General features: G+C 45.3%; 1 protein-coding gene across 1 annotated transcript in view; it reads right to left on the reverse strand.

Annotated features, from left to right (window-relative positions):
* LOC138647267 (uncharacterized) overlaps nucleotides 1-26,002 on the reverse strand; it is a 157,204-nt gene that overhangs the window by 15,740 nt on the left and 115,462 nt on the right. The window contains exon 4 of the mRNA XM_069736203.1: nucleotides 3,092-3,682. Within this exon, the coding sequence (XP_069592304.1) occupies nucleotides 3,092-3,682 (591 nt within the window). The remainder of the gene's footprint in view (nucleotides 1-3,091; nucleotides 3,683-26,002) is intronic.

Genomic DNA, 26,002 nt, shown 5'->3' on the forward strand with positions numbered 1-26,002 from the left:
TGGACGCTGCTTGTCTGACGCTGCGGCTCTATGCAGCGTCAGACACGCAGCGTTTCCTGCCCGTGGACACATACCCTAAGGGGATCTATCAGTAGGATCAACACTCCTAAGCTGTTTATCTGGGCATATGGGTACTAGAGAGTTGAATAAAATTGCACCTATGATATCTGTGATCCAGAGAAATCCACATGGCATTACTAGTGTGAGACACGTAGATCAGGAAAACAGACTTTCCGTCATTACACATTACATTGGTAATGCCCCCATTCATTTAAAATAATTTCTGGAGGCAGAGTCCCAGGGACATCAGTAGATAGAAATGGACAGCTCTGTTACATACAGTTATATGAAAAAGTTTTGGCACCCCTATTAATCTTAAGCTTAATGTTTTATAAAAATTGATTTTTTTTTTGCAACAGCTATTTCAGTTTCATATATCTAATAACTGTTGGACGCAGTAATGTTTCTGCCTTGAAATGAGGTTTATTGTACTAACAGAAAATGTGACGGCTTATTTTTTGCGGGACAAGTTGCACTTTTCAATGACCTCATCAGTTTTAGCATGTCGTGTACTAGAAAACGGGAAAAAAATTCCAAGTGTGATGAAATTGCAAAAAAAGTGCAATCCCACACTTGTTTTTTGTTTTGCTTTTTTGCTAGGTTCACTAAATGCTAAAACTGACCTGCCATTATGATTCTCCAGGTCATTACGAGTTCATAGACACCAAACATGTCTAGGTTATGTTTTATCTAAGTGGTAAAAAAAATTCCAAACTTTGCTTAAAAAATAAAAATTGTGCAATTTTCCATTACCCGTAGCGTCTCCATTTTTCATGATCTGGGGTCAGGTGAGGGCTTATTTTTTGCGTGCCGAGCTGGCGTTTTTAATTTTTAATGATACCACTTTTGTGCAGATACATTCTTTTGATCGCCCGTTATTAAATTTTAATGAAATGTCGCGGCGACCAAAAAAACATAATTCTGGCATTTCAAATTTTTTTCTCGCTACACCGTTTAGCGATCAGGTTAATCCTTTTTTTTATTGATAGATTGGGCGATTCTGAACTTGGCGATACCAAATATGTGTAGGTTTTTTTTTTTTATTGTTTTATTTTGAATGGGGCGAAGGGGGAAGGGGGTGATTTAAACTTTTATATATTTTTTTATTTTTTTCAGATTTTTTAAAACATTTTTTAAAATGGGAGGCTATAAGCTGGCACAACTCGACCGGCTCATATACATAGCAGCAATCATCCGATCTCAAGGTCTCAAGGACCTCTATGGTTACCATCCTGACGCATCGCCGACCCCGATCATATGACGGGGTCGGCGATGCGATCATTTCCGGATGCACCGGTTAAATGCCGCTGTCAGCGTTTGACAGCGGCATTTAACTGGTTAATAGCTATTGCGGGCACATGTCAGCTGTTCAAAACAGCTTACATGTCCCGGCTTTGAGGTGCGCTCAGCGCCGGAGCCCACATCAAAGCAGGGGACCCGACCTCCGCAGTAAGGTTACGTGTCCACCTTCAGGATGGCCGGCGGTTTGGTCGGAGCGGCACACCCTCTCCGCGCTAAGCTCCGCCCCCTTCTGTGACGCGATGATGCCGGATGTGTTCATAGCACACATCCGGGATCATCGCACCCCACCATAGGGCCCTGTGTCATACCTTGCACCGCAGCGTCGCCGTAAGGTACACGGACATGCTGCGATCTTAAGAGACGCGCCGCATGTCCGGAGTCGCAGGGCCGCCGGATGCGTGTTACCACGAATAGTGGAGATGGGATTTCATAAAATCCCCTCCACTATGCTGGAACATTTGGACGCAGCGTCAAACACGCAGCGTTTCCTGAACGTGGAAACATACCGTAATAGTACGACGGAGGTCGGGAAGGGGTTAACTAGGTGTTAAAACTTTCTGCTTTTTACTAGTACCAATAGTCCAAGTGTTTGGCATAGATTATATATATCTACTATATAATTGTCTAAGGGTCACTTCTGTCTTTCTGTCCTTCTGTCTGTCTGTCACGGATATTCATTGGTCGCGGCCTCTGTCTGTCATGGAAATCCAAGTCGCTGATTGGTCGCGGCAAAACAGCCACGACCAATCAGCGACAGGCACAGTCTGGAAGAAAATGGCCGCTCCTTCCTCCCGCAGTCAGTGCCCGGCGCCAGCATACTCCCCTCCGGTCAGCGCTCACACAGGGTTAATGGCAGCGTTGACCGCGGTGTAACGCACTCGGTCAATGCTGCTATTAACCCTGTGTGACCAACTTTTTACTATTCATGCTGCATATGCAGCATGAATAGTAAAAAGATCTAATGTTAAAAATAATTTAAAAAAATAAAGAATAGTTACATACTCACCCTCCGGTGGCTCCCGGATCAGGAACCGGCCTTTCCCGCTCCTCGCGACTCCCCGGTGACCGCTCCATGCATTGTGGTCTCGCGAGATGATGACGTGCGGTCTCGCGAGACCGCTACGTCATCATCTCGTGAGACCGCAATGCATTCTTCAGACTGGAGCGTGTGAGGAGCGTCGGTAACCGCTTCAATCCGATGGCCAACGGAGGGTGAGTATATCACTATTTTTTATTTTAATTATTTTTTTTAACAGGGATATGGTGCCCACATTGCTATAGACTGCGTGGGCTGTGCAATATACAACGTGGGCTGCGCAATATACATTGTGGGCTGCGCAATATACATTGTGGGCTGCGCAATATACTATGTGGGCTGGGCAATATACAACGTGGGCTGCTCCATACACAATGTGGGCTGCGCAATATACAACGTGGGCTGCGCAATTTACTACGTGGGCTGTGCAATATACGACGTGGTTGGGCAATATACTACATGGGCTGCGCAATATACAACGTGGGCTGCGCAATATACGACGTGGGCTGCGCAATATACTACGTGGGCTGCGCAATATACTACGTGGGCTGCGCAATGTACTGCGTGGGCTGTGCAATATACTACGTGGGCTGTGCTATACACTACGCATACATATTCTAGATTACCCGATGCGTTAGAATCGGGCTACCATCTAGTGTTTAATATTTGCTTTTAAGCTGAATTCATACTCACTTTTGCTGAAGGCCTTTGTTCGTTAGACATCTTTTGTGAGGGTAATTCTTTCAGTATGATTTTAGGAAAGGAAACTGGGGGAGAGACACTAAATTGCTGTTCTTTATCAAAAGTAAGTGTTCCTCTATTTGTTATTTCCACCAAGTTTAACCGCCGATGATCATATTGTGCAGGCTTCAATTTCTCCTCACAGCTTTCACATTTCCATAATGATGGGAGAGAAAAGCTCATAGAATCTGGGTTCCTCACAATAGGATATTCTCCTTCCAGACATTCATGTCTTTTATTCAACCCTCGGTCTAAAAGTCCTGATGTAGAATTTGAGCTGTTCTCACTTTGCAAGTCTTGTTCTGAAAGTCGTTCTAATGTAGAATGTGAATTAGATGTTCTATTCAATTCTTGATCTGAATGTGCTGCTGTAGAAATGGATTCATTCTCTGTAGCTGCAACATCTTCTTCACACAGATCTACAGCCTCCCTTAAAACTGGTCGAAGATCAACAATTATCCTGCGAACTACAGGTTGTTCTTGAATAATGTGTTCAGTGGTTGCATTATGTTGCACCTTGTGAGGATATCTGAAATTACATTTCTAGAGTGGAAATAAAGAATTTGGAAATAGCTTTAGTATATTTATTGCACTTAAAGTTAAGCTCCTTGGTTTTAGCCATTGAAACTATTCTATAAAAGAACTGCATTAAAGGAAATTCCCAAATATGCACTTATTGCTGTTTTATATCAATCCAGGTTATTATAGCTGTATGTAATTACCCACTGTACCGTCCATTGCACAGTCAGCAGATTACAGGCAGCAATTACAGCAATTTATGAGGATGAACTTCTGTATACTGCTTCACAAAGCTCCGATCCCAACCCAATAAAACAGGGCTTGAACTACCCAAACTTACAGTATTTACGCTATGTGCACACGTTGCGAATTATCCTTAGGAATTTCTGGTGCGGATTCTGCCTCTCCTGGCAGAAAACACACCTGCGGATTTGTCGCGTTTTTTGTGCGGTTCCGCAGCGTGTTTTGTGCGTTTTTGCTGCGGTTTTCTTGCGGATTTGCTGCGTTTTTTACCCCTGCGGTTTTCTATAATGGAATGGGTACAAAAACACAACAGATTCACAAAAAAGAAGTGACATGCTACTTCTTTTAAACCGCAGCGTTTCCGCAGCGGATTTTCCGCAAAGTGTGCACAGGTTTTTTTTTTTCTCATTGATTTACATTGTACTGTAAATCATTTGCGGATCCGCACAGAATCCGCAACGGGTGCAAATAGCCATAGTCTAAGTGGACACCATCTAGCCTCATAAGTCGGAAATATTTCACTCCAGCTGAATATAATGATTCTCCACACCTGACCTGGGGAGGATGAAATGGGAGAACGTGTTTAACTGTAACCCTAGCCTTCTCAACTATGCCAGTATTCCTGGAAGGGAAACTGAAGTATAGTCGCAGTACTAGTTTGGAAAAAAACACAGATCCGCTAAGGCCGGTTTCACATTAGCGTTCCCCTGATGTGCGGCAGGCTGCGGACTTCCTCTGTGAAGCCCCGCCCTCGGCCGCACCTCCGCTGCTAGCTCCGCCTACTTCTGCATGCGGCCCACATGCGGCCTGCGTACCTATATTTAACATTAGGTACGCAGGTCGTGCGGCTGTATGCGGATGGTGCCGCATGCGTTGTTTTGACGATGCGGTGACCAGCGGAGACGCAGCCATGTAGCTTTTTTTTTGCATACAGCCGCATGACCTGCGTACCTAATGTTAAATATAGGTACGCATGCAGATGTAGGCGGAGCTAGCAGCGGAGGTGCGGCTGAGGGCGGGGCTTCACGGAGGAAGTCCGCAGCCTGCCGCACATCAGGGGAACGCTACACATCTTTAGCATAGCCATTTTAAGACTACAAACGAATAACACCAATGATGTCAATATCTCATTGCACAGAAATGTAATATTTTACCATAGCACAAACCCTGTTTCCAGGAATTGAATGCATTTATAAAAATACATCTTGAGAGACATCTTGGTTTCTCCATGATTTTTAGCAGAGGTCATCATATATATCTTAGTGATTCACTGGCACATCATCAAACTGGTTGGACTGAGACTTTTTTTGCATTAGTTTCCATTCAAGAAATAGGCTCTCAGATTCACAAATCCTGTGTTTTCTAACCATGAGTTTGGGTACTGATCACAGAATGTAAAATTCACATAGCTTAGTAATGATTGCTATAGTACATCTATCTAACAAGGATTTTTTGTGCAACTGCATAACTAGAAACCTAAAATATAAACAGGTTTAAGCCAGACAAGAAATGACTGCACATGAATTTATTAGGAAATTTATTAGGAAATGGAGATTGTGAAATGCCATGTATTTAGCAATTCCAGCTACAAACTTGTTTGTGTCTTGCAGATGTAACCTCATGCTCCATGTGTACACACCTCAACATTGAAATTACAACACGCAGAAGGAAAAGTCATGAAATTATGGAAATCACAGGATTAATAGATATGTTAATGATATGAAAACAATGAAAATATGGAAACAACATTTTCTAAACATTTCAATATATTGAGTATCAAGTATGAGTCATAATGACTAGGGACTGGTTACCATCTTTTTTCACCAGAAGCTGTTTACATCAGCGCTAGTTGGATATATTCTAGTCTACGATAAAGAGAATGACAACATAGGTCACCAGCAAGTGTGAAGATTTGGTGTTGCCAATTACCAACTGTGGTCTGTTGCTAAATATTGGCCTGAAATAGCACCAAATGATGCTTACATGACATTTTTAGAGCTTGTGATTAACACTATTTCGTAAAAGCTATAATTAGCATCAGAAAAAGAAAAGCAGCACAAAAAATAATAGAAAAAGTGGACTTTATTGCCTGAACGGCGTGGCAACGTTTCGGATATAAGAATCCTTTTTCAAGCAGTGAACAAGTGAGTGAGACATCTCTTTATACAAATACTAAGCATATCCAATTAAAACATTCATTATATTCAATTTCATAAATATCGATTAAGTGCAAATATCAATATTCCAAAAAATAGTGTATTAATGTGACTTGTATCCCATTTATAAAATTCATTGTCCATAAATACATTACATTGCACATCATAGTTAGTAAGTAAGGCCGAAAAAAGACATTTGTCCATCCAGTTCAGCCTATATTCCATCATAATAAATACCCAGATCTACGTCCTTCTACAGAACCTAATAATTGTATGATACAATATTGTTCTGCTCCAGGAAGACATCCAGGCCTCTCTTGAACCCCTCGACTGAGTTCGCCATCACCACCTCCTCAGGCAAGCAATTCCAGATTCTCACTGCCCTAACAGTAAAGAATCCTCTTCTATCGTGAGATTAATCTTAAAATTCTGCTCAATGAGCAATTAATACTTATAAAATCCAGGTGCTCCATTACCCAGAATCATGGTTACAGCAAACTTACAGCGTTGTTTTCATGCAAACATATCCGAAATGTTGCCACGCCGCTCAGGCAATAAAGCCAACTTTTTCTATAATTTTTTGTGCTGCTTTTCTTTTTCTGATGCTATAACTGGAGGCTATTTGGACTGCTGGTTGGGAGAGCTTTGCACACCATTGAGGTAGTATTGCATTGGACAATAGCATGAGGTTTGGTATATACCTGGAAGGATTTTTTGCACCCTCTGTCTTCTTTTTGTGCTGCTTTTTGTTTTCTTTTTCCAGACTTATAATTAGAGATAAGTGAATTTGTTTGGAAAATGTTCGCCAATTTCAAATTTTGCACGAATGTATCACATTTCGATTAGTGTTCGGTTTCATGGGCATTTTTACTCTAAGTCAACTCGAAGTCAACAAAATTCGGTCACAGTTCAGTAAATAAATTCCACTAATGTTTTTATTAGTACTTTGGCTAGGATAGTGGTGCTGCATGATGAGCGGGGGGGGGGGGGGGGGGGGGGGGGGGGGTTGTCAGGACATGTTTGATGAGGGGAGGGGTTGTGAAAAGGTTAGACAGCTGTAATGGAGTGCAGGGTTGAGTATGTCACCACGGAACAGACAGACCAATTGTTGAGGGGAATATATTAACAGGAGTAAGATTCTCCTCGCAGGGAGTAAACAGGGGGTTAATAGAGATAAAGCAAACAGTAAACAGCTAAGTGGAATCGCAAATGGTTAACAAATGTTCTGGTAAGATCAATCCAGGGAGGTCCTGACTTGAGGGTCCTTATTCCAACGTGGGTACAGTCACCAGCAGCGCTTGAAGTCTCTTCTCTGTCTCCTAGGAAACTGGAGACTCCAGGGTTAAGCCTTTTCTTCCAGTGAAGCTGAAAGCAGGAAGTAACTCAGCCACTCTGCTTGGATTCTGTATATCAGGCTGGCAGGCTTTCTGCAGTTGCAATGCTACACACACACACTGAGCAGTTTACTTGTCACACTCAGGGGTTCTGGCTTGTCACTGCGGTCACCGGGGCTGCGCGCTCAGGTCACTGTCAGGAGATGCGTCTTTTCGGATTACGGAGGCTGCCAAGTCCACACTCTCATATCCAGCCTTCACTATGGTGGGTATCTCAGCCTCAGTGCCCTCACGGGGAGCACTACCTTTAGGGGAGCACAGCGCTGCAGCCTGCCCTCTCTTTGGCGCGCTGCCCTCTCTCTGCTCTCCCACTCTTTTTCTGACCACACCCCTCTCTCTTCCCAGCAGTCACCTCGTCCCCTCTGTCCAAGGCAGAAAGTCTTCCCCCAACAACCCAGCTGTCTGACTAAGTGGTTCCAGGCAAGGAGCAGGGAAAGCAACCTCCTTACATTCCCCCTCTCTTAAAGCTTGTCATTCCACGGGCGAGGACTCTTCGTGCTTCTCTTTGTTATTTTGAGGGGAGTCAGATGCCTGCAATCCTCACATCTCCTTCTGCCTTTCTTCTTGCACATACTCCCAAACTAAATGGTCTAGGAGCTGTTCATCAGTCAGGTTGAGATATGCTTCCTCTGCTTCGTCAACAACTGCTGTCCTCTTCTTCTTTTTCTTCTTCTTAGCCTTGCCGGTAGCAGGTGTTTGCGTAGGGGCTACTTGCTTGGGTTCCTCAGTCTGGGGGCTTAGTACAGGTAATTCTTTTCTATAGCTCCCCCTCTCTTTGACAGGAGCATTTTTGTCCAAAGTAGAATCAGATGGATTAAGACCATTCAAGCCAGATTCTTCGTCATCTGCACTGGGCTCTGCGGGCATCACTTCCCAGGGCTTCTCAGCCACACGCCCCGTCTCACACAGCTGTTCCATTTCCTCTGTCCGATCAGGATCTTGTGAGCTGACCGTCAGCACACTCTTCACCTCAGGGGATGATATTAATGGTTCCTCCTTCTCATCGACAAGGACCTCGAAAACGAGCGTCGCAGGAGCACTTGGCACTTTCTCTCCTTCTTTGGGAACTCGTGCTGGGCAAGGTAGTAAAGCACTTTGGTGGTCTTCTTGAGTGGATGTCCCTTTCTTCCCTCCGGGCTGAGTCTCACAGACAAAACCTTCAGACCCAGGGTGGAGTTCCACCAGGCTCGCCTTCACGCGTTGGGACAGCGCAGTCATTCCACCGGTGATGCTTGACACCTTCTCCTCCTCTCCTTGGCGTCCGACATTGTGGTACTGTCTTGCCTTAGGTGGAACTCTTCTCTTCCTGCCGTACCATTCTCTCCAGGGGCGACGTTCCCTCCAGTTAGCAGGACCCTCAGAGGGGTGAGCCGATCTCTGCCACTGCTTTTCTCAGGTAGGGCAATTTCTGGACATGTGTCCCACCCTTCTGCATGACCAGCACTCACGTCTGCGTATGTCTGGAGGGCGCTTCAGTCTGGATCGTCAAGCTCGGCGGGGGACATCTCTCATCTGTGGTTGCTCTTCACCCCAGGATACGGAGTTACACTCTGGGGCCACCACTGAAACCTTCTTCATGCTGCGCACCTCTCCTCTCTCTTTTTGGCGGCTTCCGCACATTACCTCGGGGTATGCCGCTGGTCCCCAAAACGGCAGTAAGGGCTTTCCCCAGACTCTCGATCTCCTCCCAGATTCTTCTTATCTTCAGCTGGGAATCTCGGATCCACATCGCCTCCTCTTCATTTTGACTGGGTGCTCCGCAATTGTAGCATCTAGGCAGTCTTCTTCGCCGAGCGGCACTAGTGTCACTTTGGGGGGTGGTCTCTGTTGTGAATTCTGTTGTCGGGCTCCCTCCTGTGGTCATGAATGGTACTTCGGCTGGTTCTGTCCATGGACTTCCTCTGGTGGGTGTTTCTGAGTTTCCTTCACAGGTGACGAGGTTAATTCGTTAGCTGGTTGCTCTATTTAACTCCACTTAGATCTTTGCTCCATGCCACCTGTCAATGTTCCAGTGTTGGTCTAGTTCACTCCTGGATCGTTCTTGTGACCTGTCTTCCCAGCAGAAGCTAAGTTTCAGCTTGTATTTCTTTGGTTTACTATTTTTCTGTCCAGCTTGCTATTTTTATTGTTGTCTTGCTTGCTGGAAGCTCTGGGACGCAGAGGGAGCGCCTCCGCACCGTGAGTCGGTGCGGAGGGTCTTTTTGCGCCCTCTGCGTGGTCTTTTTGTAGGTTTTTGTGCTGACCGCAAAGTACCCTACTGATAATAAAGGACGAGCTCTGGGACGTGGGAACTCTGCTGACCGCAATCCCTAATCCTATCAAACACACTAGAAATAGCCGTGGATTGCGCCTAACGCTCCCTATGCAACTCGGCACAGCCTAAGGAACTAGCTAGCCCTGAAGATAGAAAAATAAAGCCTACCTTGCCTCAGAGAAATTCCCCAAAGGAAAAGGCAGCCCCCACATATAATGACTGTGAGTAAAGATGAAAATACAAACACAGAGATGAAATAGATTTAGCAAAGTGAGGCCCGACTTACTGAACAGACCGAGGATAGGAAAGGTTACTTTGCGGTCAGCACAAAAACCTACAAAAAGACCACGCAGAGGGCGCAAAAAAGACCCTCCGCACCGACTCACGGTGCGGAGGCGCTCCCTCTGCGTCCCAGAGCTTCCAGCAAGCAAGACAACAATAAAAATAGCGAGCTGGACAAGAAAAATAGCAAACCAAAGAAATACAAGCTGGAACTTAGCTTCTGCTAGGAAGACAGGTCACAAGAACGATCCAGGAGTGAACTAGACCAATACTGGAACATTGACAGGTGGCATGGAGCAAAGATCTAAGTGGAATTAAATAGAGCAGCCAGCTAACGAATTAACCTCATCACCTGAGGAAGGAAACTCAGAAACACCCACCAGAGGAAGTCCATGGACAGAACCAGCCGAAGTACCACTCACGACCACAGGAGGGAGCCCGACAACAGAATTCACAACACTCTCTCTTCCCATTCCTGAGTAGCCGTGGGCTATGCGGTAATAAAGGGTTAATGTCACCTTGCTATTGTAAGGTGACATTAAACCTGGTTAATAATGGAGAGGTGTCAATAAGACACCTATCCATTATTAATCCAAAATTAATAAAGGGTTAAAAAAAACACACACATTAGGAAAATATTTTAATGAAATAAATACACATGGTGTTGTAATAGCGTTATTATACGCTCAATCCAAATGACGACCCTTGTCTTCTGAAAAAAAGTAAAAATAAAAAAACAATATCCCATACCTGTCCACCGTACAGTCATGTCCCACGATGAAAATCCATCTGAAGGTGTTAAATAATTTTACAAACAGTAGACTGCTAATGCAGCTACCCCTGGCTGTAAAAACTGGGGAATGAATGAAATGCAGGGGAACGTAGCTACCTAGACTTGCGGTGCTGCGCCCCCTGCTGGCAGAATTTCATATGAACTCTAGCGAGGGAAAATATTGAGACAAATTCCCACGCTAGAGTTCATATGAGGTCCACACAGCGGTATGCCTTGTTGATGAGGCCCAGAAAGAGCATGTGCTCAAGTGGATGGCAAGCACAGCTTCAAGTGGCCTCTCCTTCTCTTCCTCCACCTTAACATCACACCCAGTACAGTCCACAGAGATGGCACCCAAACTCACCTTGCTTCCCCCCGTGTCCCAACTTTCCAACTGTACAACTGACTGTATGGGACTACAGATGGTTGAGTCTGAAGAGCTGTTCACACGTTCTATGCCATGGTCATCAGAAGTGTACTCAAAAGCTTCACAGAGTGAAGAGGTGGAAATCTGCATCAATGCAAAAAAATTTTTTAGCTTGGATCCGGGTCAGGATGAAGTAGGGTCCAAGCAGCTTCCTGACTCTCGTCATCAGACGTTAACCCCCGGGGGGGAGGTAATCCCGATGAGACTCCAATATCTGAGGCTCACGCAGACTGTACTGTGCTGTCAGGGCAAGAAGAGGAAGAGGGCGACACCAAGAGCGAGGAATGTGATAACACAGAGGATGATGATGAGGTGTTAGATCCAGTTGGCGTGAACATAGAGGCACACAGCTGAGTAGGTCATCTGAGGAGGAAGACGATGAGATTACATTGCGCTGTACATCGCAGGCACGTAGTGATGCAATGACGATGAGCAATGCATCCTCAGCCACAACTGTGGCTGTGACCAGCAGTATCCGTGGGTCTGCATTTCGCAAGGGCGGAAAGGGTTACCAAGCCTGAGCCCTTTTTGACACTGCAAAGGATGAGCCAACTCACGTAACCTGACAACTTTGCAAAAAAATGCTGGGTAGAAGTAAAAAGTAGAATAGTTTGACTACTACAAGTATGAACCTTCACGTGCACAATCAAGATGCGTTACCGTGTGAATTCCACTGCTCTAAAATGCAGACCAGCGGACCTCAACAACCATCATCTGCCCTATCAGTCGCATCTGCTGCTTCTTCCACCTACTCTGTTGCTAGGCCAACTATTGAGACGCATGTCTTCGACCGCAGAACCTCGGGTTCTTTACCTGCTCTAGTCACGCTGACTGAGAACCCGCCATCAGCTGTAACGGACCATATAATGAGAAGAAAAATGATGCAGCACTCACCCTTGCGCTTCTTCCAAGTGTGCTCTTTATTCAGCAAAACATACTATGCATAGTATGAACCGGCATACGCAGTGATCTGTGAGGGAGCGGGAGTGAGGAGAGACCGGACGACGGCCGTTTCGCGCTACGGCGCTTCTACGGGTCCATGCACTCATCAGCATCAGCTGTAACGGTAGCAGACATGCCTGCTGTTTTTGACCGATCTCAGAGAATGAGCACACCACAACTTTCTCAGTCCACGGTAATATCTCCGCCTGCACCTCTCTCACGGTCCAGCCCTCTCTCAGCTCTGCAGCCAGTCCACTGTACCACAGTTGTGGGCACATAAAAGATTGTTTCCTCCTATGGATGCCAAAGCTAAATCTATTGGCCACAGAAATACTGCCTTTCTGCCTGATAAAGATGATTTCCGAAAGCTGATGGCCGTCGCAGTCCCTCAGTACCAATTGTCCAGTCACTATTACTTTTCTATGAAAGCTGTGCCTGCGCTACACCAGCATGTCAAAATCACCTGTTCCTTGACTAAATCTATGTCTGTCAGGGTGCATTTCACCACAGACACTTGGAAGAGAAAGCGTGGCCAATGACATTACATCTTGCTGACTGAGCACTGGGTAACTCTGGTGGCTGTAGGGGCAGGCGCTGCTCCGCAAATCTTGGAATCCCTAAAGCTTGCAGGACAAACCTCTATATTTAACACTTTCTCCACTGCTTCTGCCTTTTCCTCTATCTCCTCTAGGGCCTCCACCTGCGCCGTCAACCTCTGGCTTAATGAGACACGCATTCCAACAGTGCAGAGCGAATCCCCACCACCTCTGTACTGCGCAGCCAAGGCTCACCGCAATCAGGCAGTGTTAAAATTGATATGTCTTGGAGATTGCAGTCATACAGCTGAAGAGTTGTGGACAGCTTTCCAGGCTGAGTCTCTGCTGAACCTGCATCCAGGGAAGGTCATGTCCAATAACAGTGCAAACCTGGTGGCGGCCCTACGGCGAGGCAAGCTCACACACGTGCCTTGCATGGCTCACGTCCTCAACCTGGTGGTACAGCGTTTTCTCCACCACCATCCTGGTCTGAGTGAGCTGCTACAGAAAGCACATAAGCTGTGTGCTCATTTTTGATGTTCGCACCACTCTGGTCATTGATTTGCATCGATACAGAGATCTTTGTCCATGCCAGTTAACAGGTTGATGTGCGATGTGCTGACACAGTGGAATTGCACTCTGCACATGTTGCAGTGACTGTGGCAGCAGCAATGAGCCTTGATGCAGTATGTCATGTCGTATAACCTGGGCCAACACAGGACGTGGCACATATCACATTTACGGAGTGGGCACAGATTAAGGACCTCTGCACACTTCTGCACAGCTACAAAATGTCTACAAAAATTGTTAGCACTGACGACGCCTTCAACAGCATCACTATTCTGGTCATCTATATGCTGGAGGAGACTTTGAATTGCCTGCGGGAGCAGAAGGTGGTCCCAGAAAAAGAGGAGGAAACAGAAGAGGATGTGGAAGGGACAACATTGTTTCTAAGTTCCAGACTGTCGTCACACAGGCGGGTGCCAAGGGAGGGTGGAGTACTGCGATCGAGGGGGGCTGGTGATAATAGACAAACTATTATCGAAGGTGCAAGATCCGAGGAACAAATGGAGGAGGAAAAGGTGATGGGTGAGCAACTGTTGGGAGATGAAGAGGATAATCCTCCCCTCTCTGTGGTTCGTGGATGGCGGGAGGGGATGGAGGAAGCATTAGTGTTACTCAGCCATCAACACAGCATGGGCTTGGACCTCAAGGTAGAGCCCGACATATGAGTGCCTTCTTGCTGCACTCTCTGCAACATGATCCCCATATAGTGATTAGGAACACTGCTTACATCAACTAAGGAACCAAGGAATTTGCCCCTCAGACCATGTGGGGTCATCACAACAGAACCAGACCCCAATCAGAGGACAATAAAACATTCCTTATCTAAGAACTGGTCCAATATTTATGGACATAACTGTTTATCACTCATGGTACTTCTGCTTCATGTCACTTGTCTTATCCATGTTTTTTTTCCCCCTGTGATGTGTTGTGCATAAATATGTGATTTTCCAGAATTTCTTTTAGTCTATGCCTGATGAAGAGACCTGAGTAATCTCGAAAGCTTGCAATTTGTTACCATCTTTTCAATTAGCCATTAAAAGGTATCAACCACTGAGGACTCTCAATCTAAATATTTTTCTACTGTGGTGTAATTGATGCTACTTTGGTGGTGTCTGCCAATAATTTTTGGAAATATGGACACTCCTGGTTAGGTGTCCATCTGCTGGATTGGCTGTAGTGGAAGGCCTGCCAGTTCCTATTATACTATTACCACTGTGGCTTAATTGATGCCACTTTGGTGGTGTCTGCCAATAATGTTTGGAACTGTGAACACTCCTTGTTGAGAGTCCATCTGCTGGGTTGGGTGGAGTGGAACATCTGTCGGTCCATATTATACTATCTACTGTATACTGTGGTGAAATTGATGCCACTTTGTTGGTGTTTTCACTAATTTTGGTAAAAATGTAGACTCCTGGTTGGGTGTCCTTCATGCGTATTGCCTGTAGCCGTATGCCTCCGAGACCATCAAGCCTCCACTTCCTTGGAGTCAACTACCTGTGTTACTATCCTTAGTTTTTTCTGACAATATTAGTCTACGAAATTTATATGATATTTGTGCCATCTGAGTGTGGCTGAGCATGAAATCAGGTTGTGCAGTTGCATGTGGTATCAGGGTTCCCAGCACAGGAGGCCTACACCGATCCCTCACCTACCTTGTCTTACTGTGACATTCAATTGAAAGCTGTAAATGCTAGCCTAGACCCCAATACCTCATGCCTGGCTGATTGCTGCAGTGCCTTGCTACAATTTGTACTGTGGGTGAATTGAGGGAGGCCACTTTCCTGGTGTCTGTCCCTCATTTGATTTGTTTTGGCAGCTTTTGGGTCCGTTATAACGTGTTGTGCATGTGTTTGTTTTTGCCTCCCATTGACTTGAATGGTGTATGGCTATGTTCGATGAATATTTAACAAATAAAATCGGTGAATATTGCAAATTCGGTGATCGCAATCTGAACCGAACATTGAAATATTCGCTCATTCATTCTCGTCTTGACTATTGTAACTCTCTCTTAATCGGCCTCCCTCTTACCAAACTCTCCCAGCTCCAATCTGTCCTGAATGCTGCTGCCAGGATTATATTCCTCACCAACCGTTACACCGATGTGTTATGCGAGGCAATTCAGTATCACAATGGACATGGAGGTCAGAGCACATACAGTGATCTGACAATAACCCAAAATAATAGAACGAGCTCTGAGACGTGGGAACTCTGCAGACCGCAATCCCTGATCCTCTCCAAACACAACTAGAGGCAGCCGTGGATTGCGCCTAATGCTACCTATGCAACTCGGCACAGCCTGAGAAACTAACTAGCCTGAAGATAGAAAAAATAAGCCTACCTTGCCTCAGAGAAATACCCCAAAGGAAAAGGCAGCCCCCCACATATAATGACTGTGAGTAAGATGAAAAGACAAACGTAGGGATGAAATAGATTCAGCAAAGTGAGGCCCGATATTCTAGACAGAACGAGGATAGGAAAGATAACTTTGCGGTCTACACAAAACCCTAAAGAAAACCACGCAAAGAGGCAAAAAGACCCTCCGTACTGAACTAACGGCACGGAGGTACACCCTTTGCGTCCCAGAGCTTCCAGCAAAACAAATAGACAAGCTGGACAGAAAAAATAGCAACAAATAGCAAAGAAGCACTTAGCTATGCAGAGCAGCAGGCCACAGGAATGATCCAGAGAAACACAAGTCCAACACTGGAACATTGACAGGAAGCATGAATCAAAGCATTAGGTGGGGTTAAGTAGAGAAGCACCTAACGACCTCACCAGATCACCTGAGGAAGGAAACTGAGAAGCAGCAGTACCAGTTTCCTCCACAAACGGAAGCTCCCAGAGAGAATCAGCCGAAGTACCACTTGTGACCACAGGAGGGAGCTCCGCCACAGAATTCACAACAGTACCCCCCCCTTGAGGAGGGGTCACCGAACCCTCACCAGAGCCCCCAGGCCGACCAGGATGAGCCACATGAAAGGCACGAACAAGATCGGGAGCATGGACATCAGAGGCAAAAACCCAGGAATTATCTTCCTGACCATAACCCTTCCACTTGACCAGGTACTGAAGTTTCCGTCTCGAAACACGAGAATCTAAAATCTTCTCCACCACATACTCCAACTCCCCCTTAACCAACACCGGGGCAGGAGGATCAACGGATGGAACCACAGGCGCCACGTATCTCTGCAATAACGACCTATGGAACACATTATGGATGGCAAAAGAAGCAGGAAGGGCCAAACGAAATGACACAGGATTGATAACCTCAGAAATCTTATACGGACCAATGAAACGAGGCTTAAACTTAGGAGAGGAAACCTTCATAGGAATATGACGAGACGACAACCAAACCAAATCCCCAACACAAAGTCGGGGACCCACACAGCGCCGGCGGTTAGCGAAACGTTGAGCCTTCTCCTGGGACAATGTCAAATTGTCCACCACATGAGTCCAAATCTGCTGCAACCTGTCCACCACAGTATCCACACCAGGACAGTCCGAAGACTCAACCTGTCCTGAAGAGAAACGAGGATGGAACCCAGAATTGCAGAAAAACGGCGAAACCAAAGTAGCCGAGCTGGCCCGATTATTAAGGGCGAACTCAGCCAACGGCAAAAAGGACACCCAATCATCCTGATCGGCAGAAACAAAGCATCTCAGATAGGTTTCCAAGGTCTGATTGGTTCGTTCGGTCTGGCCATTAGTCTGAGGATGAAAAGCCGAGGAAAAAGACAAGTCAATGCCCATCCTACCACAAAAGGCTCGCCAAAACCTCGAAACAAACTGGGAACCTCTGTCAGAAACGATATTCTCTGGAATGCCATGCAAACGAACCACATGCTGGAAGAACAATGGCACCAAATCAGAGGAGGAAGGCAACTTGGACAAGGGTACCAGATGGACCATCTTAGAAAAGCGATCACAGACCACCCAAATGACTGACATCTTTTGAGAGACGGGAAGATCTGAAATAAAATCCATAGAGATATGTGTCCAAGGTCTCTTCGGGACCGGCAAGGGCAAAAGCAACCCACTGGAACGAGAACAGCAGGGCTTAGCCCGAGCACAAATCCCACAGGACTGCACAAAAGAACGCACATCCCGCGACAGAGACGGCCACCAAAAGGATCTAGCCACTAACTCTCTGGTACCAAAGATTCCAGGATGACCAGCCAACACCGAACAATGAACCTCAGAGATCACTTTATTAGTCCACCTATCCGGGACAAACAGTTTCTCCGCTGGACAACGATCAGGTTTATTAGCCTGAAATTTTTGCAGCACCCGCCGCAAATCAGGGGAGATGGCAGACACAATTACGCCTTCCTTGAGGATACCCGCCGGCTCAGATAAACCCGGAGAGTCGGGCACAAAACTCCTAGACAGAGCATCCGCCTTCACATTTTTAGAGCCCGGAAGGTACGAAATCACAAAGTCAAAACGGGCAAAAAACAGCGACCAACGAGCCTGTCTAGGATTCAAACGCTTAGCAGACTCGAGATAAGTCAGGTTCTTATGATCAGTCAATACCATCACGCGATGCTTAGCTCCTTCAAGCCAATGACGCCACTCCTCGAATGCCCACTTCATGGCCAGCAACTCTCGGTTGCCCACATCATAATTCCGCTCAGCAGGCGAAAACTTCCTGGAAAAAAAAGCGCATGGTTTCATCACTGAACAATCAGAACCTCTCTGCGACAAAACAGCCCCTGCTCCAATCTCAGAAGCATCAACCTCGACCTGGAACGGAAGAGAAACATCAGGTTGACACAACACAGGGGCAGAAGAAAAACGACGCTTCAACTCTTGAAAAGCTTCCACAGCAGCAGAAGACCAATTGACCAAATCAGCACCCTTCTTGGTCAAATCGGTCAATGGTTTGGCAATACTAGAAAAATTGCAGATGAAGCGACGATAAAAATTAGCAAAGCCCAGGAACTTTTGCAGACTTTTCAGAGATGTCGGCTGAGTCCAATCATGGATGGCTTGGACCTTACCAGGATCCATCTCGATAGTAGAAGGGGAAAAGATGAACCCCAAAAATGAAACCTTCTGCACACCAAAGAGACACTTTGATCCCTTCACAAACAAAGAGTTAGCACGCAGGACCTGAAAAATCGTTCTGACCTGTTTCACATGAGACTCCCAATCATCCGAGAAGATCAAAATGTCATCCAAGTACACAATCAGGAATTTATCCAGGTACTCTCGGAAGATGTCATGCATAAAGGACTGAAACACTGATGGAGCATTGGCAAGTCCGAATGGCATCACTAGATACTCAAAATGACCCTCGGGCGTATTAAATGCAGTTTTCCATTCATCGCCTCGCCTGATTCGCACGAGATTATACGCACCACGAAGATCAATCTTGGTGAACCAACTAGCCCCCTTAATCCGAGCAAACAAATCAGATAACAAAGGCAAGGGGTACTGAAATTTAACAGTGATCTTATTAAGAAGGCGATAATCTATACAAGGTCTCAGCGAACCATCCTTTTTGGCTACAAAAAAGAACCCTGCTCCTAATGGCGACGATGACGGGCGAATATGCCCCTTCTCCAGGGATTCCTTCACATAACTGCGCATAGCGGTGTGCTCAGGCACGGATAAATTAAACAGTCGACCTTTTGGGAATTTACCACCAGGAATCAAATTGATAGCACAATCACAATCCCTATGCGGAGGTAGGGCATCGGACTTGGGCTCATCAAATACATCCCGGTAATCAGACAAGAACTCTGGAACCTCAGAAGGGGTGGATGACGAAATTGACAAAAATGGAACATCACCATGTACCCCCTGACAACCCCAGCTGGACACCGACATGGATTTCCAATCCAATACTGGATTATGGGCTTGTAGCCATGGCAACCCCAACACGACCACATCATGCAGATTATGCAACACCAGAAAGCGAATATCCTCCTGATGTGCAGGAGCCATGCACATGGTCAGCTGGGTCCAGTATTGAGGCTTATTCTTGGCCAAAGGCGTAGCATCAATACCTCTCAATGGAATAGGACACTGCAAGGGCTCCAAGAAAAACCCACAACGCTTAGCATACTCCAAGTCCATCAAATTCAGAGCAGCGCCTGAATCCACAAACGCCATGACAGAATATGATGACAAAGAGCAGATCAAGGTAACAGACAGAAGAAATTTTGACTGTACCGTACCAATGGTGGCAGACCTAGCGAACCGCTTAGTGCGCTTAGGACAATCAGAGATGGCATGAGTGGAATCACCACAGTAGAAACACAGCCCATTCTGACGTCTGTGTTCTTGTCGTTCAACTCTGGTCAAAGTCCTATCGCACTGCATAGGCTCAGGTTTAAGCTCAGGTAATACCGCCAAATGGTGCACAGATTTACGCTCATGCAAGCGTCGACCGATCTGAATAGCCAAAGACATAGACTCATTCAAACCAGCAGGCATAGGAAATCCCACCATGACATCCTTAAGGGCTTCAGAGAGACCCTTTCTGAACATAGCTGCCAGCGCAGATTCATTCCATTGAGTGAGCACTGACCATTTTCTAAATTTCTGGCAGTATACCTCTATCTCATCCTGACCCTGACAATGAGCCAGCAAATTCTTTTCTGCCTGATCCACTGAATTAGGCTCATCGTACAGCAATCCGAGCGCCAGGAAAAACGCATTGATATTACTCTTGCGGTCTACACAAAACCCTAAAGAAAACCACGCAAAGGGGCAAAAAGACCCTCCGTACTGAACTAACGGCACGGAGGTACACCCTTTGCGTCCCAGAGCTTCCAGCAAAACAAATAGACAAGCTGGACAGAAAAAATAGCAACAAATAGCAAAGAAGCACTTAGCTATGCAGAGCAGCAGGCCACAGGAATGATCCAGAGAAACACAAGTCCAACACTGGAACATTGACAGGAAGCATGAATCAAAGCATTAGGTGGGGTTAAGTAGAGAAGCACCTAACAACCTCACCAGATCACCTGAGGAAGGAAACTCAGAAGCAGCAGTACCAGTTTCCTCCACAAACGGAAGCTCCCAGAGAGAATCAGCTGAAGTACCACTTGTGACCACAGGAGGGAGCTCCGCCACAGAATTCACAACACCGATGCCTCTACCTTGTGCCAGTCATTACACTGGTTACCCATCCACTCCAGAATCCAGTACAAAACTATTACCCTCATCCACAAAGCACTCCATGGCTCAGCACCACCCTACATCTCCTCCCTGGTCTCAGTCTACCACCCTACCCGTGCTCTCCGTTCTGCTAATGACCTGAGGTTAGTATCGTCAATAATCAGAACCTCCCAATCCCGTCTCCAAGACTTTTCACGTGCTTCACCAATTCTTTGGAATACACTACCCAGGTTAACACGATTAATCCCCAATCCCCACAGTTTTAAGCATGCCCTAAAAACGCATTTGTTCAGACTGGCCTACCGCCTCAACGCATTAACCTAACTATCCCTGTGTGGCCCATTAAAAAAAAAAAACATAATCAGGTTCTCACATCATGTTCTCATACACTTCATGCAGTTAATAGCCCTCTGTGTCTGTACTGTTACATACATAGGCTGTTAACTGGTTCATGCAGCTTTACAGGAACACTCGATCCTTACACTATGGCTGGTCCGAACAACGAAAACAATTGTTACCATCCACCTCTCGTGTCTCCCTTTTTCCTATAGATTATAAGCTTGTGAGCAGGGCCCTAACTCCTCTTGGTATATATTTTGAACTGTGTTTTTGTTACGCTGTAATGTCTATTGTCTGTACAAATCCCCTTTATAATTTGTAAAGCGCTGCAGAATATGTTGGCGCTATATAAATAAAATGTTATACTACCAACCCCAGGAACAATGAATCGTCAATGCAAAAACATTAGCAGCCTTCCAGCGCTGTAGTCCTGTGTTCCAACCCATGGGGGGGAGGGTATTCATTTTATAGGAGGGAAGATAGTGCAGATAGAGACCTGGGCACAAATAAGGAAGTTGGGGGTGGCGGTGGCATGGGGGTTGGGGTTAGAACAGTTAATAATTTAAGAAAGAACAGAGGTACAGAGAGGAACATCAAGTGCATGTATACCAATGCTAGAAGCCTCGCCAACAAAATGGACGAATTAGAATTAATGTTGTTGGAACACAATTATGACATGGTGGGGATATCTGAAACATGGCTGGATGAGAGCCATGACTGGGCTGTTAACTTGCTATAGCCTTTTCAGAAATTACCATGTGTCTGTATGTAAAATCGTCCTTAAAACCCATCCGGCGTGATGTTATAGGTGAATTTAATGAAAATGTAGAGTCACTGTGGGTGGAGATAAGGGGAGGGGGGAAAAATAATAAATTACTGATAGAGGTTTGTTATAAATCTCCAAAAATAATGGAAGCAATTGAGAATATCCTCGTAAAGCAAATAGATGAAGCTGCGACTCAAGGGGAAGTCATTATTATGGGGGACTTCAACCACCCTGAAATAGATTGGGGAACAGAAGCCTGCAGTTCCAGCAAAGGTAATCGGTTTTTGACAACTATGAGAGACAATTACCTTTTACAACTGGTTCAGGACCCAACAAGAAGGGAGGCACTGCTAGACCTAATATTAACCAACAGGCCAGACCGCATATCAAATATAAGGGTTGGGGGTCACTTGGGGAATAGTGATCACAAAATAATAAGTTTTCATGTATCCTTTAATAAGATGTGTAGTAGAGGGGTTACAAGGACACTAAACTTCAGGAGGGCAAATTTCCAACAGATGAGAGATGATCTTTGTGCAATTAACTGGGACGATATCCTGAGACACAAAAATACACAAAGAAAATGGGAGACATTTATTAGCATCCTGGATAGGATCTGTGCACAGTATATACCGTATGGGAATAAACATTCTAGAAATAGGAGGAAACCAATATGGCTAAATAGAGCTGTAAGGTGCGCAATAAGTGACAAAAAGAAAGCATTTAGAGAATTAAAGGAAGTAGGTAGTGACGAGGCATTAAATAAATTCTGTAAAAAGCAAATCAAGGCAGCAAAGATTGAGACAGAGAGACTCATTGCCAGAGAGAGTAAAAATAATCCCAAAATATTCTTTAACTACATAAATAGTAAGAAACTAAAAAATGAGAGTGTTGGCCCCCTTAAAAATAGTCTGGGTGAAATGGTGGATGAGGATGAGGAAAAAGCCAATATGCTAAATGTCTTTTTTTCATCAGTATTTACAAAAGAAAATCCCATGGCAGACAATATGATCAGTGATAACAAAAATTCCACATTATGTGTCACCTGCTTAACCCAGCAGGAAGTACGGCGGCGTCTAAAAATCACTAAAATTAACAATTCTCTGGGCCCGGATGGGATTCACCCCCAAGTACTGCAGGAACTAAGTACAGTCATTGATAGACCATTATTTTTAATCTTTAAAGAGTCCATAATAACAGGGTCTGTACCACAGGACTGGCGTATAGCAAATGTGGTGCCAATATTCAAAAAGGGGACAAAAACTGAATTATAGGCCAGTAAGCGTAACCTCTACTGTGGGTAAAATCCTGGAGGGCATTCTAAGGCATGCTATACTGGAGTATCTGAAGAGGAATAACCTCATGACCCAGTATCAGTACGGGTTTACTAGGGACCGTTCATGTCAGACTAATTTGATCAGCTTCTATGAAGAGGTAAGTTCCGGACTGGACCAAGGGAACCCAGTAGCTGTAGTATATATATGGACTTTTCAAATGCTTTTGATACGGTGCCAAACAAAAGGTTGATACATAAAATGAGAATAATGGGGACAGGGGAAAATATGTGTAAGTGGGTTGAGAGCTGGCTCAGGGATAGGAAACAAAGGGTGGTTATTAATGGAACACACTCCGACTGGATCGCGGTTAGCAGTGGGGTACCACAGGGGTCAGTATTGGGTCTCTTCTTGTTAACATATTTATTATTGACCTTGTAGGGGGCATTCAGAGTAGAATTTCAATATTTGCAGATGACACTAAACTCTGCAGGGTAATCAATACAGGGGAGGACAATTTTATATTACAGGATGATTTATGTAACCTAGAAGCTTGGGCTGATAAATGGCAAATGAGCTTTAATTGGGATAAATGTAAGGTCATGCACTTCGGTAGAAGTAATAAGATGTATAATTATGTGCTTAATTCTAAAACTCTGGGCAAAACCGTCAATGAAAAAGACCTGGGTGTATGGGTGGATGACAAACTCATATTCAGTGGCCAGTGTCAGGCAGCTGCTACAAAGGCAAATAAAATAATGGGATGCATTAAAAGAAGCATAGATGCTCATGAGGAGAACATAATTTTACCTCTATACAAGTCACTAGTGTGACCACACTTAGAATACTGTGCACAGTTCTGGTCTCCAGTGTATAAGAAAGACATAGCTGAACTGGAGCGGGTGCAGAGAAGAGTGACCAAGGCTATTAGAGGACTGGGGGGTCTGCAATACCAAGATAGGTTATTACACTTGGGGCTATTTAGTTTGGAAAAACGAAGACTAAACGAAGGGGTGATCTTATTTTAATGTATAAATATATGAGGGGACAGTACAAAGACCTTTCTGATGATCTTTTTTAATCATAGACCTGAAACAGGGACAAGGGGGCATCCTCAACGTCTGGAGGAAAGAAGGTTTAAGCATAATAACAGACGCGGATTCTTTACTGTAAGAGCAGAGAGACTATGGAAATCTCTGCCATATGATGTTGTAATGAGTGATTCATTACTTAAATTTAAGAGGGGACTAGATACCTTTCTGGAAAAGTATAATGTCACACGATATATACACTAGATTCCTTGATAGGGCGTTGATCCAGGGAACTAGTCTGATTGCCGTATGTGGAATTGGGAAGGAATTTTTTTCCCCAATGTGGAGCTTACTCTTTGCCACATGGGTTTTTTTTGCCTTCCTCTGGATCAACATGTTAGGGCATGTTATGTTAGGCTATGGGTTGAACTAGATGGACTTAAAGTCTTCCTTCAACCTTAATAACTATGTAACTATATGTAACTATGTAACCTCACCAAGGATAGCATCTGCAAAGCGTTTGTATGCTCTCCCCGTGTTTGCGAGGATTTCCTCCCAGTACCGTATATACTCGTGCATAAGCCGAGTTTTTCAGCCCCTTTTTTGGCTGAAAAAGACCCCCCTCAGCTTAGTCACGGTCCCAGTGCTGAGGTCCCTGGCTTCTCCGGAACATGTCCGCACTCCCCTGCAGCCTCGGTAAGTGTTCCGGTGGTGGCTGCTGACAGGGCCGGCGGTCGGCATTGGCAATGGGACAAGTGCCGGTGTCCTGAGCAGGTGGGGACATAGGAGCGCTATGAGGGCCAGGTGCCTGTGCTGCCACTTGTTCAGGACACCGGCACTTGCGATATTCACCTGTCCCCATTCCACCGCCGTGCTGTGTCTTCCTTGTCATCTGGCTGTGATGTTCAGGTCAGAGGGCACAATGACATGGTTAGTGCGCGCCCTCTGCCAGAACAGTAATTGCAGAGAGTCGGCGACGCTGAGGAGCAGCAGGCAGCGACAAGAGGTGAGTATATCATTTTTTTTACTGCAGCCTCAGCAGCAGATATACAGTAATCATATCAGCAAAAACTGCACTGACACGATGAGCATTATATAGGGCACATTTTCTATGGAGCATCTTATGGGGCCATAACAAACCTATATGCAGCATTATTTGGGGCAAATTTTCTATGGAGCATCTTATGGGGCCATAGTCAACCTATATACAACATTATATGGGGCAAATTTTCTATGGAGCATCTTATGGGGCCATCATTATCCTTTGGGCAGCATTATATGGGGCATATTTTTCTATGGAGCATCATATGGGGCCATAATCAACCTTTATGCAGCATTATATGGGGCACATTTTCTATGGAGCATCATATGGGGTCATCATTATCCTTTGTGCAACATTATATGAGGCATATTTTAATATGGAGCATATTATGGGGCCATCATTAACCTTTATGGAGCATTATATGGGGCATATTTTCCTATGGAGCATCTTATGGGGCCATCATTAACCTTTATGCAGCATTATATGGGGCATATTTTTGTATGGAGCATCTTTTGGGGCTCATCATGAACTTTATGGAGCATTATATGGGGCATATTTTGTATGGAGCTCAATATGATTCAATATGGATATTCAAAAACATTTAACCTACTGATGTCTCAATTAATTTTTCTTTTATTGTTATATATTTTTTATTTTAGAAATTTACCAGTAGCTGCTGCATTTCCAACCCTAGGCATATACTCGAGTTATTAAGTTTTCCCAGTTTTCTGTGGCACAATTACCGTATTTTTCAGAGTATAAGACGCACCGGACCATAAGACGCACTTAGGTTTTAGAGGAGGAAATCAGGAGAAGAAAAAACTGAAGCCAAAAATGTAGACAATTCTGTACTTAAAGGGAACCTGTCACCCCGAAAATCGCGGGTGAGGTAAGCCCACCGGCATCAGGGGCTTATCTACAGCATTCTGTAATGCTGTAGATAAGCCCCCAATGTTACCTGAAAGAGGAGAAAAAGACGTTAGATTATACTCACCCAGGGGCGGTCCCGCTGCTGGTCCGGTCGGATGGGCGTCTCTGGTCCGCTGCGGCGCCTCCCATCTTCATTCCAAGACGTCCTCTTCTGATCTTCAGCCACGGCTCCGGTGCAGGCGTACTTTGTCTGCCCTGTTGAGAGCAAAGTACTGCAGTGCGCAGGCGCCGGGCCTCTCTGACCTTTCCAGCGCCTGCGCA

The sequence above is a fragment of the Ranitomeya imitator genome, chromosome 1 (assembly GCF_032444005.1).
Source record: "Ranitomeya imitator isolate aRanImi1 chromosome 1, aRanImi1.pri, whole genome shotgun sequence".
In the NCBI taxonomy this organism is placed as follows: Eukaryota; Metazoa; Chordata; class Amphibia; order Anura; family Dendrobatidae; genus Ranitomeya; species Ranitomeya imitator.